Source organism: Mus pahari, chromosome 1, assembly GCF_900095145.1.
Source record: "Mus pahari chromosome 1, PAHARI_EIJ_v1.1, whole genome shotgun sequence".
NCBI classification, from domain to species: domain Eukaryota; kingdom Metazoa; phylum Chordata; class Mammalia; order Rodentia; family Muridae; genus Mus; species Mus pahari.
In genome coordinates, this window is record NC_034590.1 from 60,997,200 (window position 1) to 61,014,457 (window position 17,258).

The 17,258-nt window shown below is 45.8% G+C and overlaps 1 protein-coding gene across 3 annotated transcripts in view; it reads left to right on the forward strand.

The window, feature by feature from the left end:
• Me3 (malic enzyme 3) overlaps positions 1 to 17,258 on the forward strand; it is a 183,774-nt gene that overhangs the window by 159,239 nt on the left and 7,277 nt on the right. For all 3 annotated transcript variants that reach the window (XM_029531078.1, XM_029531076.1, XM_021202908.1), the window contains 3 exons: positions 4,228 to 4,337; positions 16,480 to 16,577; positions 16,893 to 17,006. In XM_029531078.1, coding sequence (XP_029386938.1) covers positions 4,228 to 4,337; positions 16,480 to 16,577; positions 16,893 to 17,006 — 322 coding nt within the window. The remainder of the gene's footprint in view (positions 1 to 4,227; positions 4,338 to 16,479; positions 16,578 to 16,892; positions 17,007 to 17,258) is intronic.

Below are 17,258 nucleotides of genomic sequence, written 5' to 3' on the forward strand. Positions count from 1 at the left end.
GGGGGGGGGGTTAGGGAAACACAGCTCCAGGCTCCCAGGTCACAGTGGAGAGAAACAGCATATACAAACAAGAGTAGAAGAGAGGGAGGACAGGAGTGGAAGGAGGAGCTTTAGTCAAAGACTGGAAGGGGACAGTGTATAAACCCCCAAACAGGGGCTATTCCTGGACCAGGGAACATCCTTGGGGATACACATCCCATGAAGGGCAGGTTTGTGAAGGTTCTGACATGCTAGGCACTGTGAGACTCTTGGGTCCATGTGGTTCATTTTTGTTTGTTTGTTTTTTCAATTCCGAGTCAGAATTAAATTGGCCTGAACTGTTGGAGTTCTGTTCTATATTCTGTGAGACCAAGGGGGACTTCTTATGTAAAATTAAATGAAACATAATGAAATGTGGGACAGTAATACACTGAATAAAGATAGTTATAATTTTTGTCTTCTTTTTACTTTACCAAATGGGCGGCAGCATTGCTTCAAGAACAGGGTGTGCATGAGTATATGTTAGTATGTGATAGAAAGATCCACGCACATAACTGGTTATGTTGTCTAAAGTTTTCAGAATTTTTAACCCCAGGCTAGTTGAGAAACAACACTGAAAGTCTTATGTATAGTAAAATGTCAAGACACTCTGTTCCCTACTCCCTGTCCAAATACTTGCAATTCATGACCTAAACAAACAAACAAAAAATTCACAGTACATTTTGGCTTCACAGGCGTGACATTATGTTTATGAGTGGGTGGTTTTATTTATTATTTCTATTCATACTGTAATTGTTTCTCTGTATCCAAGGGAGATCTGTTCTGAAACTCCTATGGATATCAAGACTGTGAATGATCAATCCCCTATGTAATATAATCTACATATACACTGTCCTATGTAATCATCATTAGTATATTACTAATAATACCTTATATGTTGTAAATGCTACACCAGTAATTGTTACTTTACACTGTTTAATAACAAATGACAAGAAAAGAATGCATATACATTGGATCATTTTTTAACATTTTCAGTGTAGGATTGTTGAATCTATGAATGCAGAATCTACAGATATGAAGGACTAACATATACTTTCAGCATGTTGGATACTGCATAGTACTGCTTGTCAACAGAATAGCATACCATGGTGCCTTAGTTAAGGTTTCTATTGCTGTAAAGAAACACCATGACTACAGAAACTCTTATGAGGGAAAATATTAATTGGGACTGGCTTATAATTTCAGAAGTTTAGCCCATTATCATAGCAAGAAACAGCAGCATACAAACAGACATGGTGCCGGAGATGGGCTGAAAGTTCTACATCTTGATCCGCAGGCAGCAGAAGGAGAGTGCTTCCACACTGAACAGTGCTTGAGCATGTAAGATCTCAAAACCCACCTCCACGATGACATACTTCCTCCAACAAGGCCACACCTACTTCTGTAAGGCCACACCTACTTCTGTAAGGCCACACCTACTCCTGTAAGGCCACACCTACTATAAGGCTACACCTCTTCGTAGAGTTCCTCCCTCTGGGCCTGTGGGAGCCATTTTTATTCAAACCACTGGACATGGGCTGCATTATTAAAAGAAATTGTGGAACTGCTTTCTAAAAAATGGAAAAATATGGCAATCTGTAATTATACACAGAGATAGCAGCATGGAATGTTGATAATCATACCTAATGGTACAAGAGAACCCAAAGGGAAACATGTCATAGCCCTCCCTACTGCCATCCCATTGAGCTACATGTGGAGAAATCATTAAGTCGCCTGAGGGTCACACTGAAGCCCAAGGCCAGTGCTCTGTGCTTCTCATCATCCAACCCAGTTCCCTACACCTCACTCTTCTCCCCCTTTCTGGAGTCCTCTGGAGCTAGATCTATGATTTAAAACTTCTCCTCCATCCTGTTACTCTGCTCCCTGTCCTGGCCTGGTTAAAATTTAGCTGTCTCCTGGGGCCACTCCTTTCCCTACAGCCTTACAAGGCTGTGTTCTCTCGCACACTTGGGATTTCACACAACTCCATTTAAACCCAGTTGTGACTGGTCCTCTTGCAAAACTTCATAAACAAGGGAAAGAAGCTTGGGTGGTAGGTTAAGAGGCACAAAGAGCCCCCCAACCACCTCGGCAGTACTTACTCCATGAGTGTAAATAAGAATTGCAGACAGGATGACATGTGTGCTTAGCACCTTGCAACCTAAAAATGAGCTGCTGGCTACAGCTAATAGTGCTACATTAATATATAACGGGAACTTGCTAAGAGACTAGAACTCACGTTTTCAGACCACACGCAATTACCATGTACGGTAATTGATACGTCAGCTAGCCTAGTCATGGCAATGATTTCACAATATACCCAAATTTCAAGTCATAAATGTTGTATGTTTTAACTTATCAGTTATACCTCTGTAACACTGAAAAGGAAAATCGCCTTCCTCAATTATTCCTTACAAGACCCAACAGAAGTTGACAAGGGAGATAGATAGCATTGTGCCTGTTGAAAAAAAAAATGGGAAGCTCTGGCAAGACAGAAGGCGAAGTAATATGTGCAGGTCACTCCGTTGTATGTGAAGATGTAGGTCAGGCCCACAAGATGCCTGACTCAAGCCTGGCACTGTTTCGCACTGAAATGCCACAGTGACTGAACTCTGCTCAGACTCTAGTGCTCCCACCAGCAGTGCTGACTAAGACTCTGGAAAACATGAGGCAGGTGCACAAGCTTGCCCGGTCACTGGCATTTATATACAACAGAGGAAGAAGCCATGCTCACAAAAGGAGGTCAAAGCAGTGTTTGCTGGGTCATGTCAGTGCTTTTCACACCCTCATAGCCGGTGATCTCATCAGAAAGTCACCATCAAATAGGTCCCACACACCCCTTCTAGAAAGAAAGGAATAAATCTCTCCACAGCTTGTCCCCAAGTAGTCCTCATGTTTGTGGTCAACACCACTGTGGCAAGAGCAAGCCATTTCTCCCTATCATACACCCAGGACTCCTGGTCTAGTGTGTATCAATCAGGACTATTTTTCTAAATGAATATGGCCTGTTCTTGAAATCACAAATTAACTCATGGAATACTAATCCCATGCTGTAGTAGAATCCCAAGTGTGAGAGAGAACACAGCCTTGCAAGTCTGTTGGGAAAGTAGTGGCCCCAGAGGACAGCTAAGTTTTAACCAAGACAGGACATGGAATAGAGTAATGGGATCTCAATACATGGTTATTCATGTATTAATGAATTAAATTCTTCATACCATGACTGCTCAAAGAAGGCCTAGGAGATACAGCTACCAAACACTAGAATCAAAGGACAGCAAGAAATAAAACCTCTATGTGAAGCTCTTAGGCTGTGGGGTCTTCCTACAAACGTGCTAGCAACTTCTCTCTCGGCTGCCAAGAGGGAACAAATACTAACAGAAATATGAAACACTAATAAACCCAATATTATTTTTCAAGGCCATGAAATCTAATAGGCATAGATTTCCAATAAGTCATGTCAAGCAGCATACTGGACTTGGCCTTCATCTCCCAAGACTGTGTTCCTTAGTTGCCTAGCTTTCAGAACCACAACCATCTGGGGTGCTTGCTGAAAGTGTAGGTTCCTGAGCCTCACCCCACAGTCCTGAGTAAAGTCATCCGTGAGATGGATGCGGACATCCACATTTTCAATGCGTTTACTAACTGTTCTTCGATTCATGGAGTTTGGGAAACATCTTTACCAAGATACCAGTAGCTTCATGGGATAACCTTCCTCAGCTTTGTTTATGTCTTGTTGGAGAATAACATGTGAATGTATGGAGTGAAATGACTCTAAGCCCCAAAGTCTGGAGATGGTAACAGTGGGCTTCAGACGCTCCCAGATTCAGAGTGACTCTGCTCACTGTTGTGCTGGGCGTGAGCTTTCTGCTTGGACCTTGGATGATGGCAGGTTCCATCTCAGCCTTGCTGTTACTCCTACCATCTGAATGGTGCCTTGTTGGTAGCCCATAGGCCACATTAGCTACACTGAGGTTGACTTGGTTGTCTATGAAGCCCTTGGTCCCTACACTCTCTCATTTACATACCTAAGGGAATAGACAAAGGTCTACTTCTAGGAGTTGCTGATCCAGCCAGATGACAAAAATAAGAGGAAGTACACAGGCTGTCCTTACCTCTTGTCCTGAGCTTGCCCTGTAACCAGTTCAGGCAGGATCCTCTCCAGGAGGTAATAATTGTACATTCTTTCCTCCGTCTTTCCCTGTTCTACAGGTTTGGAATAAATTGCCTCATCCAGTTTGAAGACTTTGCCAATGCCAATGCCTTCCGTCTACTCAACAAATACCGCAACAAGTACTGTATGTTCAACGATGACATCCAAGGTACGTTTACACCTAACAAAGTCACTGGGTAATAATGCTTTTTCACAAGGCTCACCCAAATGCCAAAAGCAGGAGGGAAACATCATCTCATAGCTGGTGTGCTGCCAGATGCTGTTAAAGAAACAATATTAGACTTGGAGTCAACTTCTCCTTGGCTGATTCTTAGCTCTGTGACCTTGAACACATCTCAAAGTTTGCTAAGCTTTGATGTGCTTAAGCACCAAATGGAAATCATTACTACTTCAGAGGGAGGTAAGAACTGTATGGTTTAATGTCTGTAAGAAGTTCTATACACTACAGTCAATTATTAGCTACCTGAACTTGGAAAATCACTTCTCCGACTATGATTGTATTATCTGTTCTAAGATGGAAATAACTACATCAGAAACACATTGTAAAGATTTCAAGGGCCAGGGATGGAAGCCTCAATGAATAAAAAGCACTTACTTCCTAACCATGAAGACTTGTGTTGGATTCCACACAAACCTTCGCAACTGCACATGCCTGTAACCCCAGTGTGACTGACACGGGAGGATCGCTGGGGGTTCAGGCCTCCAGACTAGCTCCAGTTTCAAAGAGAGGCCACATCTCAATGAAATAACATACAGAGACCCAGTGTCTTCTTCTGTTTGTAGGCACACTTGGCACCATGTGCTTATACAATACACACACACACACACACACACACACGCACGCACGCGCACACACACACACACACACACACACACATACACACACACACACTCAGAGAGAGAGAGAGAGAGAGAGAGCTTATACATAGAAAATACTACATTTTGACTTATCAGATCAAAACATTCCTGTCAGCCGTGATGAGTCCTTCACTAAGCTTGGCTGATGTGTATTGCTGAGAGACACTGGTAACCAGAGATACAGAGCATTTCAAAAGTCAATGTAAAGCATTATTTTACTCCATGTCCCTTGGTCACCTGTCCTAGTGCTTTGAAACACCAAGGAATTGCATGCTGCTTTGGAGGTACCCATATCTGAAGCTGGAGTGGGACAGAGGCTTCTCAGCAGTGCTCCTCCTATCTGACCCCGGAGTTCTCAGCTGGACGTTGTTCCTAGAGTTCCGTTAGGCCCAAGAGAAACCCTGATGGATCACATATCTTGCTACTTAGCAAATGAAGTTTGGTGAGCCAAGTCTGTGAAAGCAGAGGTCCACAGTAGATGAAAAGAACAAGCTGGCATGGAATGGGCTTGTGCTTGAGTAAATGTTGACTACATTCCACAGGTGATTGCTCACACCCAAAATGATGGTGAGTCTTCATGGAGTCAGTTAGGGATAGACTAGAGAGAACATAAACTCACTTTAAAGTTTATTGCCGAATATTTGTGACATACTAGGCACTGTCCAGAGAACTGTACACCATTTAATCCTGTGGGATATTAGTATCTGTGTCTTATAAATGAAGAAACTGAGGCACAAAGAGAATAAGTAACTTACTGGACCAGTAAGTGTACAATCGAACGTTTGTCCCAGGCATTTGGACTCTAAATCCCACATTCATAACCGCTTACCATACTGCTCTATGTCTAAAATCACAAAGCCAAGTGCCTCTTTTCTTTATGGTCCACGTTATAGGGTAGCAGAAATATGTTGAATGATTTTGGGAGACTTTATTGTGAGTTTTCAAGGGGTGATATAACATAGTTATAGCATACTATTAAAGAACTGAGTTCAAGCGTAGGATTTCAGGACCTGGAAAGTAGATGCCCAGAGAAGTGGAGACCCTGAAGAGAAAGCTCAGCCTCTCGTACTGTCTCTCTAGCCCCCCTGAGGCCTGCACCTGCCAGGGGCTTGGTGGGCGATGCCAACCTCATCCCAACAAGCCAGGTCCCCCGCAGCTGCAGCAGAAGACCAGCTGGAGGCAGAAGGGCATTCTCCCAGCCTGCCAGTCACCTCACAGGCAGCATGTGCCTGTGGCCTCGGAGGAAGCACCTGCTGACTAGTTGTCATGCTACGCACACATGAGTCAGCAATGGGACAGCTATCCTCTGCGTCCCCTGGACTGCCAAGTGGAAAACAAATCCATTCAGGCAGCACACCAGGTGCAGACTCCAGATGTACAGGCAGACGGACAGACTTACATGTGTGCATCCTCATAAGCACACACAGGAACACAGCAGGCCCCTGCTGCCCGTCTACCTCTCTCTCCCACAGACTCATACCACAGTGTTCCTCAAAGATGGAAACATGACTCACTGTGCAAGCCATCCCTTTGTGAGAAACTTTGCTCTCATTTGCTGAAACATACGGGCTAGAGAGCAAGGACCTCTTTCCTGGCTTCTACTCAACCCTTCGGTTCGGTTGATTGTTTTTTTGTTTGTTTGTTTTTGTTTTTGTTTTTGTTTTTGTTTTAACAGTCTCTTGTAGGCAAGCCTGCTCTCAAACGCCTATTCCTCTTGCCTTCATTTCCCAAGTGCTGGAGGTACAGCCAAGTGCCACCATGTCCGGCTATTTCCCATCACCTTGACCTGAGGGATTCCTTTATCCTTCAAGGCTCAGCTCAATGGGTGGCCTGCCCCCGGAATGGTCTGATTTGGGTACCTATGCAGGTGCTCTTCTCTGTCTGTTCTTACATTGGTTCATTCTAAGCCAGTTCCTGTGGTGTGGTGGTTATCACGTTCACCTCACAGTGATGGGCTCTACATGACTGTAACAAAGAACTGAGAACATGGCTTAAGGAAGGCAGGATTTCCTGTGCTTGCTGTTTGAGAGGTTTCTGTCCATGATCCATTGTTCCTAGGCCTCTGTTGAGTCTGAGCATCAGAGCAGGAGTTGGAGCAGAGCTAGCTGCCCAGTGGCAACAGAAAGTAATGAGAAAAGTGCAAAAGGGTCCCAGGACCAGATGCATCCTTGAAACACACGCCCCTGGCAACCATTTTCTCCAACAGGCCCCGATTCCTAATTTTCATCATTTCTAGCATCAACCTCAGATTCTGAGTCCATCAATGAACTCACTGATGAATCAAAACTCGATCCAATCCAATCACCTCTCAATGACTGGATCTACCAAGAGCCAACAATGTTTCTTTCTCTTTTTTTTGTTTTTGTTTTTGTTTTTTTGTTTTTGTTTTGTTTTGTTTTGTTTTTGTTTTGTTTTTCAAGACAGGGTTTCTCTGTGTAACCTTGGCTGTTCTGGAACTCACTCTGTAGACCAGGCTGGCCTCGAACTCAGAAANCCNCCTGCCTCTGCCTCCCAAGTGCTGGGATTAAAGGCATGGGCCGCCATGCCCGGCTGCCAATGATGTTTCAACAAGTGAGCTTTTTAAAAGTGCATCATAGTCAAACCAGGAAACTTTAGATGCTTCTGTTGCATTCTCTGCCTCTCACTGAACGTCAGCTTTTGCAGTCGGGAGCCGTGGCTTACTTATTTTTGATCCCCAGTTCTCAACACAATGATTGGCACATTGTAATAAGAGTGGTACGTGATATTTGCACGTACAAACGACACACTCATCATCCCACCTATGCCTGGAGAAAGTCCATGCTGGTCCCTGCTTTGCAGCTTCTCTTTTCTGACCATCATGCAAATTCACCACACATGTGCTCATACTAAGATGGTCAACATGTATACACATATGCATAATTGCATATGAACGATTTTTTAATTAAATCAATTCATTTGTTTAAATTCATTATTCTGGTATACACACACACACATACACACACACACACACACACACACACACAAAAGAGATAGAAATTTCCTAATTTTTTTCTCAGAAATTAAGACTGAAGTCATGGGTTTAGAACTCCTGAGGAAAGCTGGCAGAAAGAACAGAAACGACAGGATCTCCATCAAATCATCGCAGCCTTGGGTGATCACAGCCCAATCTGCAGATGCACCCATATAACTAATCAAAATGTGAGGAGGTTGGCATGGAGACCCACCCACATCTTCCTTCAAGGGAAGACGCGCTGCCTTCGCTGATGCAGACAGAGCCTCGGCTGCAGAAATTCCCTAACTCGGTCCTGTCCTATCACAGCTACCCTCCCAAGTGATGAAGGGTGTCTATTCACTCTAGCCCTGTCCTGGACTGAGCTCCTAATGGAGTTAGTTGAGGATTTGAGGTCTATACTGAGTCTCAATATCCTTCTCTGCCTCTGTCCACACAACCACAGCTTAGACAGGTGTAGTCCATCCCAGCAAGACATGGGAATAATCTCACAACCTGCCTGTGACCCACATACGGAAAGGACTGGAACAAAGTGGCCCCCCCGTGGAAGTAAAGCTATCACCGTCCTGCCTGCTTTCAGCATGAGCCCTGCCTCTTACGTCAGTGGAACAGGAACAGATGGAACGACGGTCCTCAGGAGCCCCCCAGGCTGAGCTTCCTATGGGCTCTACTGCGCATGAGCGTCACGCACCTCGTTTGTATTGTCTGAATCACAGATCCCCATGGGGCCCATGGGGTTGAAGTCTGGAGCCACGGCACAAAAAGACTTCCTTCTGTTGGCCTCCTCTGCCCTCACCCCAACTCTGGCTCACAGGAATCCCCAGCCCAGGCTAGGCTGCCTGGTTCGTGGTGAACAGGGCTCCCAATGCTCTGACTCACCGCTGGCAGCCTCTTCAGGAATTTTGGAATAGGCAGAGGCTCAGGTGACTTTTGTTGTTTCAGCTGGGAACATCCCTGCTCTTAGGGGAGAATAGAGAGACAGGAAATGGGGAAGGGCAGTGAGGTGGTCATGCTGCAGACAGACTAATTTTGACCTTAGGAAGGATAGCTTGCACGAAAGAAGTCGGGTACAGAATTCTGCTGACTGAGTGACCTTGGGCCCTGTCCTCCACTGCAAGCTAACCGCATAGTGAAACTGGCTCAACAACTCCAGAACACACTGCACACGACCAGCCTCACCCTCTAAGTCCTTCTAAACCTTCAAGGACTGGTCACCTGAGAGGATGCTTGTATCCTATGTCACCCTTTCACAATTTTTGTTCGGTCAGTTTTTTTTTTGTTTGCTTGTTTGTTCTCCAGATAAGGTGTCACTGTGTAGCTCAGGCTAACCTTGAACTTGAGGTGATCTTTCTTCCTTCACTGCCTTTCTGCTGCTGGGAATCACAGACCTGCATGCCACTAAGCTCTTTCGTACTTTCAAGTGTCAGTGAACGAGCCAGAGGATTTAACAGACATCGGATTGAGCTGGGTCTGCCTCTGAATCCTCGCTTTTCTGCTCTGTGATTGTAGCCGAGTGGCATGTGTTCTCAAAGCATCCTTTACCTCTCCTCTGAAACAGTTTAGCAGCCATGACTAGTGATCAGCAAGTATCAGAGCAGCCTGTATGCTCTTCTCAAGCCAGCACTTACTGCAGTGAGTTGAAATCTATGCAGTTCATTACTATCTTACCCACGTTGCACTAACTGGGGGGTGTGGTGGGTGGGGTGGGGTGGAGTGAGGTGTACAGGAACAGCCACTCCGAGATTCTAGTTCATGGTCCCAGTGCTAATATTTTTGAGTGCACAAGTATGGAGAGGAGGGAGGGGAACTGAACCCCAGGGTAGAGCATTGGTAAAAATGAGGGAGCATGTGAGCACAATGCTACTGAAGTCTGATGAATGCGCCATGCATTCCCACACTTTTCTGAAGTGATCTGGCAGTGCCAGCCTGTCTTGCATTGTGGGGTTTCCCTGGAGCCTCGGTTCTGAACATACGACATGCTAACTTTGCACTGTGTGCCATTCTAACAGGCAACACCCATCCAGGCTGCCTGGGCTGCCAGGGCTCAGCTTGAGACGGCGATCTGCTCCACACTGCAGTGTCTCTGCTGGCTTGGATTAATTTTTGGATTAATTTTTATTGCACATTCAGAAGCTTTTGATGGTCGCTATGTTTTTCTCAACCCCCACTTCAATGACTGACATGGCTCCACATGGGGTGACTACCCATGGCTTCATATACTGTGTTCTAGAAAAGTTCCCTTATGACACACAGGGCATTGCTGAAGTGGTCTCCAAGACCTCGCAGGGTATCAGGAAACAGGGAGCTGACTCTTCTGAAGAGGTGCTGGCAACTCCTAGAGAACAAGCCTATACTGTGGCCCTTTCTGCATTCAGTGCCTTTGATGGCCTCACTGCAGCCCCTAATTCGTGCACATGAATCCACGGAGGCAGTGGGCGGCTGCCGTAGGAAAGGGATGCCATGGATTCATAGAAGCCACTTAGTCTTCAGAGACCCAGAGCGCCACACGCACCTCAGCCAGACCTTGACCCAGTTACTGTCGCTGTCACCAATTCCTCCTGAAAGCTATTTAGCAGATCAACTTGGTCAGATGTAACTGTTAAAGGGAACATTCTCAGCTTGTCCTTTTGTGCCGTTTCCTAAACGTACGGCCTCAAGTTTGCAGGAAGTGTAATTATGGAACATTCCCACTGAATAAGAAAGTTTGTTTATCTTTCATCACGAATGGGAACAAACAGTTCGCATCACTTGTGGGCACAAGCCAGGCTCTCCCACAACCCTAGATTCTCAGACTTCATGGGGTGGTTACCTCCAAAAATCTAAGCAGTTTTCCTCCTCTCCAATTTTAAAATTCCAGACACAGAGTCCAAGAACTGACCCACCCTGCCCCACCCGACAATGGGAGTTTATGGTGGAGACAGTAACTTGGTTTGCCAAGCTCCCGTTTTATAATTTGGGATCTAAGAACTAATCCCTGAGAGCTTTCTCTCTTGGGTTCTGATCCGGAATTAAGAGAGCTTGCACCCCTGCCCCCTGAGTGAGGCCTTAAGAGCAGGACCCAGAAAGGTGACCGTGAAGACGCAGCTGAAGAGACAGCCTGTGGATGTAGATCCTTGGAGGAAAAGAAAGAGTTCTCTCCCTAGGAGTGACAGGCAGCGGTGCCAAATACTGCTAAAAGGTTAAAGCACAGAAAGCCGAGAAATGACCAGTAAAGTTGACAAGGTGGAGCTTCCTAGCGAAGCCAACAAGAGGTGAGCCGGTCACTTCTGTCCGCTGGATTCCACAGAGACAGAGAAGAAAATAAATGGAGGCCATGGTCACATTCAGTCCCTGGACGAGCTTGACTATAAAAAGCAGTATGGACCTGGGTTGGGACTACAAGGGCTCTCTTTTTAAAAAAAAAAAAAAAAAAAAGTTTTACAGTGCGTTTATGCACCGATGGGGATGAATCCAGCAGAGAGGGAGGCACTGAGGATGAAGAAAGGAGAGAACTGGAGAACAGATCTCAGGGGTCCATGAGAACGAGATGCAGTGCAGGACGAGATGCAGTGCAGGACGAGATGCAGTGCAGGAGGTGGCTTTGCCTAGGACCTCCACGGTCTCTGCAGGGGTGGCAGAGGCTGTGGAATGAAGCAGAGGGTCTGGGGACCCGCTGAGAAGGCTCACAGCTTCTGGGGGACTGTTGCACTCTTCTTTACGCGTTCAAGCGGAGTCCCTGGGTAGCCACTCAATTCAGCTTCTCATGACTGCTTCTATTTCCTTTGAGCTTCACTTTCCTAGCAGGGAGTAAAAAAACTGAAAACCTCAACAGAGTGAACACCAAAGTGCCTACTCTGTAGTGTTCCTAATAAAGACTAAGCAAGTGGGGCTGGTAAGAAAGTAGCCAAATTCACCGGCAAGACTTATTGACAGGGCTTAGGAAGAGGCTCATTCACTGCGCAGACTTGAAGACCTGAGTTCGAATCCCCAGCACCCATGTAAGAAGTCAGATGTGGCTGCTCTTGACTTTAACCCCAGCACTTGGGGAGAGGCAGAGACAGGTAGGTCCTGGGAAACTTAGTCTAACTAAAACAGTGAACTGGGACACTTCCTGTCGGTGGCAGTAAGGTAGAGTGCAATAGAGGGAGACACATAACATCCATCCACTGGCCTGACATGCATGTACCACACGTACCACACATATTACACAAACACCCACAACACACACCACAGCACACGGGAACAGCAAAGGTACAATAAATAACTAGCAGCTATCTTTGGGATGCTTTATTGCAGCATATGCCACTCCCCGGTGCAGCAACTGACCCCAGCTGACACCACTCAGAGTCATTGCTGAACACTGATGTCTCCTGCCAAAGTTCTCACCCATCGGCCTCCACCTTACCCACCCCACCCCACCACCACGGTCCTCTCCCACAAAACCATTATTCCTTTCTTGCTGCTGCCTCCAGCTCCCCAGCAAAGACTGTGGTCCAGCTTTTCTTCTAGACCACAGACTAGAGCAATCCACGGACTTTTTCTTCCGGGTTGGTATCCTCCTCTGTATAAGTATAGGATGTCAGAATCACCAACCTCCTCCCGCACGATGTTCTGCCAATAAGTTATTCAACTCTCAGGTTCTAACCTCAAAAGATATCTGATAAGCAAAAACAAGAAAACCAAACCGAAGACTGTCTTTCCCAGGAAACATCTACCACGAAATATCTTTAGCGCCATCTACTGGCACATGATTTGCAAACAGCCTCCCTGAAAGCAGACAGTGTTCTACAGAGCAGAAAACTGATTGCAGACGACGACGAAGAACTGGTGCCTCCGTGGGAGACGCCATCCCCACCTCCCCACCGGTGTGTGTCAGCATTTGAATGAGCACACATAAAATCCAGACAGCTTTAGAGATGGGTGTGTTAGTTACTGTGTCCCTATGCAATCTTCACAAAACTTTTAATAAAAATTTTTTGCATGATGTCTGTGCAGGTGTGTGCTGCCATGCCCGCCCGTGTGGGGGCCAGACATTGACATTGAGTCCATTCCTCTTTTATTTTCCACCTTTATTCTTTGAGACACAGTGTCATGTTTAACATGGTATTCACCATCGTGAGCCTCTGGGATCCTCCTGAATCCATTCTGTGGTTACAGGCGCATACTACCATGTCCTGCTTACACATGGTGCTAAGGACACAAACTCAGGTCCTCATGCATGAACAGAAAGCACTTTACAGACTGAGCCATCTCCGCAGCTCCATGGTGATCTTTTTTTTTTTTAATTTATGTATTCATGTACTTAATGTATATGAGCACTCTGTCTTCATGCATACCAGAAGTGGAAATCAGATCCCAATACAGATGGTCGGGAGCCACCATGTGGTTGCTGGGAATTGAACTCAGGACCTGTGGGAGAGCAGACTTCCGCCCCCAGTGGTGGTCATTTTTCATCGTTGAAAATATTCTCCTGAGTGTCTATCCTAGCTAATTTACTCAATTATCTTTCATTTGTTTGATGTTTAGATTATTTCCAATCACTGCGTATTACAAATAAAACTGTCCCAAATGTTCTAGTGCATATTTCAGATTCCCATGCATTGATTTTCAAAAGAAGAAGTATAAGATCAAACAACTTTATGCCCTGGATTTATATGGGGAAACCATTTTCTAAAAGAAAAAAAAAAGTCTCTCTTTAAATTGGAAAGAATTCTGGAACCTCCCGCTTTCCGTTGCTAGCCACAGATAACCTCATTTTTGTTTTCTAAGTGGTTAAAATGGCACAGACCATAAACGGTCCCACTTTAATTTCCTTTCCTTCGACCACATCATAGAAGCTTAACACTGACACCGTGGTTACAGTTTTATTGTGAACCCTCAGTACCAGCCAGGAACTGTACCAGAGAACACTCAACAATAAAAAGTGTTAATTGTGTATCGGAGAGTTGAAACAAGAAGAAAAAACAAAACCAAAAACAAAAAACATTAAGACTCTGCTCCCCCATCTCCCACCCCCAGGCTGAGGAACAAAAGAGAAGAGGAGGCGGCTGGCTGGTGCTGACCGGCATGCCTGGAGCTTAGCGCTCTACATGATGGCTGGATGGTTGCAAAGGGGTCCAACTGCCGCTATGGAAGTGAAGGATCAAGTCTGTGGGGTTGTCTGACTTAGCAAAAGCGTAACTATCTTTTAAATTCCAATGTCAAATAAATAACACTTCTTAAAAGTATACTAATTCCTAGAATAAACCCATACAAAATTATCTTTATCTAAAATTCAAGTGCTATTAAATGTCCTCCATTTTACCTGGGACTCTGTATGATTGAAGCAACTCTGGAAACAGTCATTTCCTTCCTGTAGCCTGCCAGTTGCTCTCTAGCGCCGTCTTCTGGTAGATCCCTACATAGAGCCAGCTGGTGGTTAGTTGGTGCAGCCACACACTCTCTCATTTACAAGCACTTATGTCCATACCTTTGTACTCCCAGTCGACAAAATCAACTCCAACAAATGAAAACTGTCCCACTCACTCCCCACAAAGAAAAGAGGCAACTGCAAGAGAGTCACACGAGGCAGCACTGGGAAGAATTGACTTGTTCTTCAGATCCAGCCACAGCTGAAAACCCCCTTACTCCATAATTAAAGTATAGGATTACCTTCCAATGCTTTATCAGATGATCAGGGTGAAAAGAAGGGAGAAAGAATCAGTCAATCCCTCCCATTTTCTGTTGTCATATAACCAAGAAAGAGTGATGCGTGCCTGCTTGCTGGTTTCTCTGGCCAGTCATAATGTCACCGGTGCTCATAAATTTCTTCCTCTACTGTTCCATGTTTTCATGTCCTCAAAGAGGACTTTATCTGGCCAGCGTTCTTCACGCAGTAAGGTGGCATAACCCTGCACTTCGGAAGGCCCTGGATCTTCAATAGCTCTGCCTGTCTTTAGTTGTCATGTTCATTGATATTTACGAACAAGCATGGAAAGTTCAAGGTGCCCCCAGATGGTATCTCCACGACAGCTCTGTTCCTTTCTGATGGCTACCTTCCTCTTGGTTATTAGGATCAATCCCCACAGTCAGTGAAGTGAGATTCTTCTTAACTCACTGAGAGACCTCAACGCCCAGGTGGTGATCTCAAACCCCAGCTGAATATGATTCCTAATGGATGTATTTTCTCTCCTGGGAGATAGGCCTCTAATCAGTTGAATATGATTCCTAATGGATGCATTTTCTCTCCTGGGAGATAGGCCTCTAATCAGGCAGGGCAGAAGTTTGAAGCCCATAATTCTGTAAGTGAGTTACCTGGTAGAACTGTGAGGAGCCTGTGTGTTCTGCCTGTGAGAGAAAGGGCACAAAGTTTTGCTTGCTAAATCAGATCATACATTGTGTATCGTTACCATAGAGTCTTATGGGCTGCTCATGATCTACAGACAACTGCTGTCTCATGGCTCCATCTTGTCTTAGTTTCAAATGACTTTATCCCTTAAATGGGTTCCCTAGGCACCATGTCCTACATGACTTCATCATGGAAACCTGCCTGGCATGCCAACAGGAATGAAGAAATGACAAATGACACTCATACAGAGAAGCTGGGGATCTGGTGCACTGCACTTGCTATAATAGAAGTCACCGGGACTACACAGTGAACAAGACTGCCTGCTTACTGTGTACCACGCAGAAGAAGGGGTTACCCAGTCTCTGTAGGAGGTCACTGTGGCTAAGAGTCTCAGGCTGTAAATATCAGGGAGGAGGAAGCTGAAGTAGATGTTTGCTGTACACTGTTAACATTTGCTCACAGACCAGGGGAACGCTTTGTCATTTCCCATGGACCTAAGGATCTGAGGTCCTTGACATGGCTATGCCCATGTTAAAGCTACACACATCCACTCAGAATTTCATGTACACCCCCACATATGGGGATCACATTTCATTTTTGGTGTCGGTTAATTGCATCTATCCTATTACTTCATGTGTCAATAATCACAGTAGAAGCTCCTGAATCGCTGGTTGTCTGTCCCACAGACAAGTAACAATTCTAGGAGGACTATTTCTTAAACAGTTATTTACAGTAGAAGGTAAGAGATGGAATTGGTTTGCCCTGAATCCCATGTGCCTGCAGATATGACTTCTTTAAGAGTTAAAAAAAGTTGCTTTAGCCAGGTGGTGGTGGCTCATGTCTTTAATCCCAGCACTCAGGACTGGCTTTGAACTCTTTGTGAGTTCAAAGCCAGTCTAGTCTACAGAGTGAGTTCCAGGACAACCAAGGCTACATAGGGAAACCCTGTGTCCCACCCCACCCTACCCCACCCCACCCAACCCCCCAAAAAAAGAACAAAGAAAAGAAAGAAAGAAGAAAAGAAAAGTTGCTTTTTCTCTGACAGGTCCTGGATGTTGGGCGCCCTGCCAAGAGCCTTTTCTTGGGGAAATGAAGGCCAGAGGCCACAGATTGATACCATTCACTCTGTTGCAGGCACAGCCTCTGTCGCTGTGGCAGGGATCCTGGCTGCTCTGAGAATCACCAAGAACAGGCTGTCCAATCATGTGTTTGTTTTCCAGGGTGCGGGTGAGGTGAGTGCCATTGGAAGGACTCTATGGCGGTTGTGCCAAGAAGGGTCAGAATGAGTGGGGTAGGCTGTCTTCCCGGGGAAAGGCAGGCTGGGATTCTGACAAGAGGAAGCAACACGAGTGTATGCCGACCATTGCAGCGTTTTGAGTCTCAATGTTTGAGTCTCTCAAAGTAAGAATTTAACTGGGCCATCTAGGAGTTGTGGGGCTGAGGAAAAAAAGAAAGGCTCATTTTGGTGGTGAAACGCCTTGCATGTGCTCAACAATGGTGTGCTCCGAGTCTAAACCTTGTCCTTATACTACGCACCCCCCCCCCAGGCAGCCATGGGCATCGCCCACCTCCTTGTCATGGCCCTGGAAAAGGAAGGCATACCCAAGACAGAGGCCATAAGGAAGATCTGGATGGTGGACTCCAAGGGTCTGATTGTCAAGGTACTGTTTAGCCTGAAAAACCAAAGGTTTCTTGACACCCAGAGCTGCCCAGAACTAAACTGAAAGAGTTCTCCAGCTGGGCATGGCAGTACAAGTCTCTAATCTCAGCACTGGGGAGGCAGTGGGTCTCTGAGTTTGAGGCCTGGTCTACAGAGAACGTTCCAGGACAGCCAGGCTTGTCACAAAGAAGAAAGGAGGAAGAGGAGGAGGAGGAAGAAGAGGAGGAGGAGGAGGAGGAGGAGGAGGAGGAGG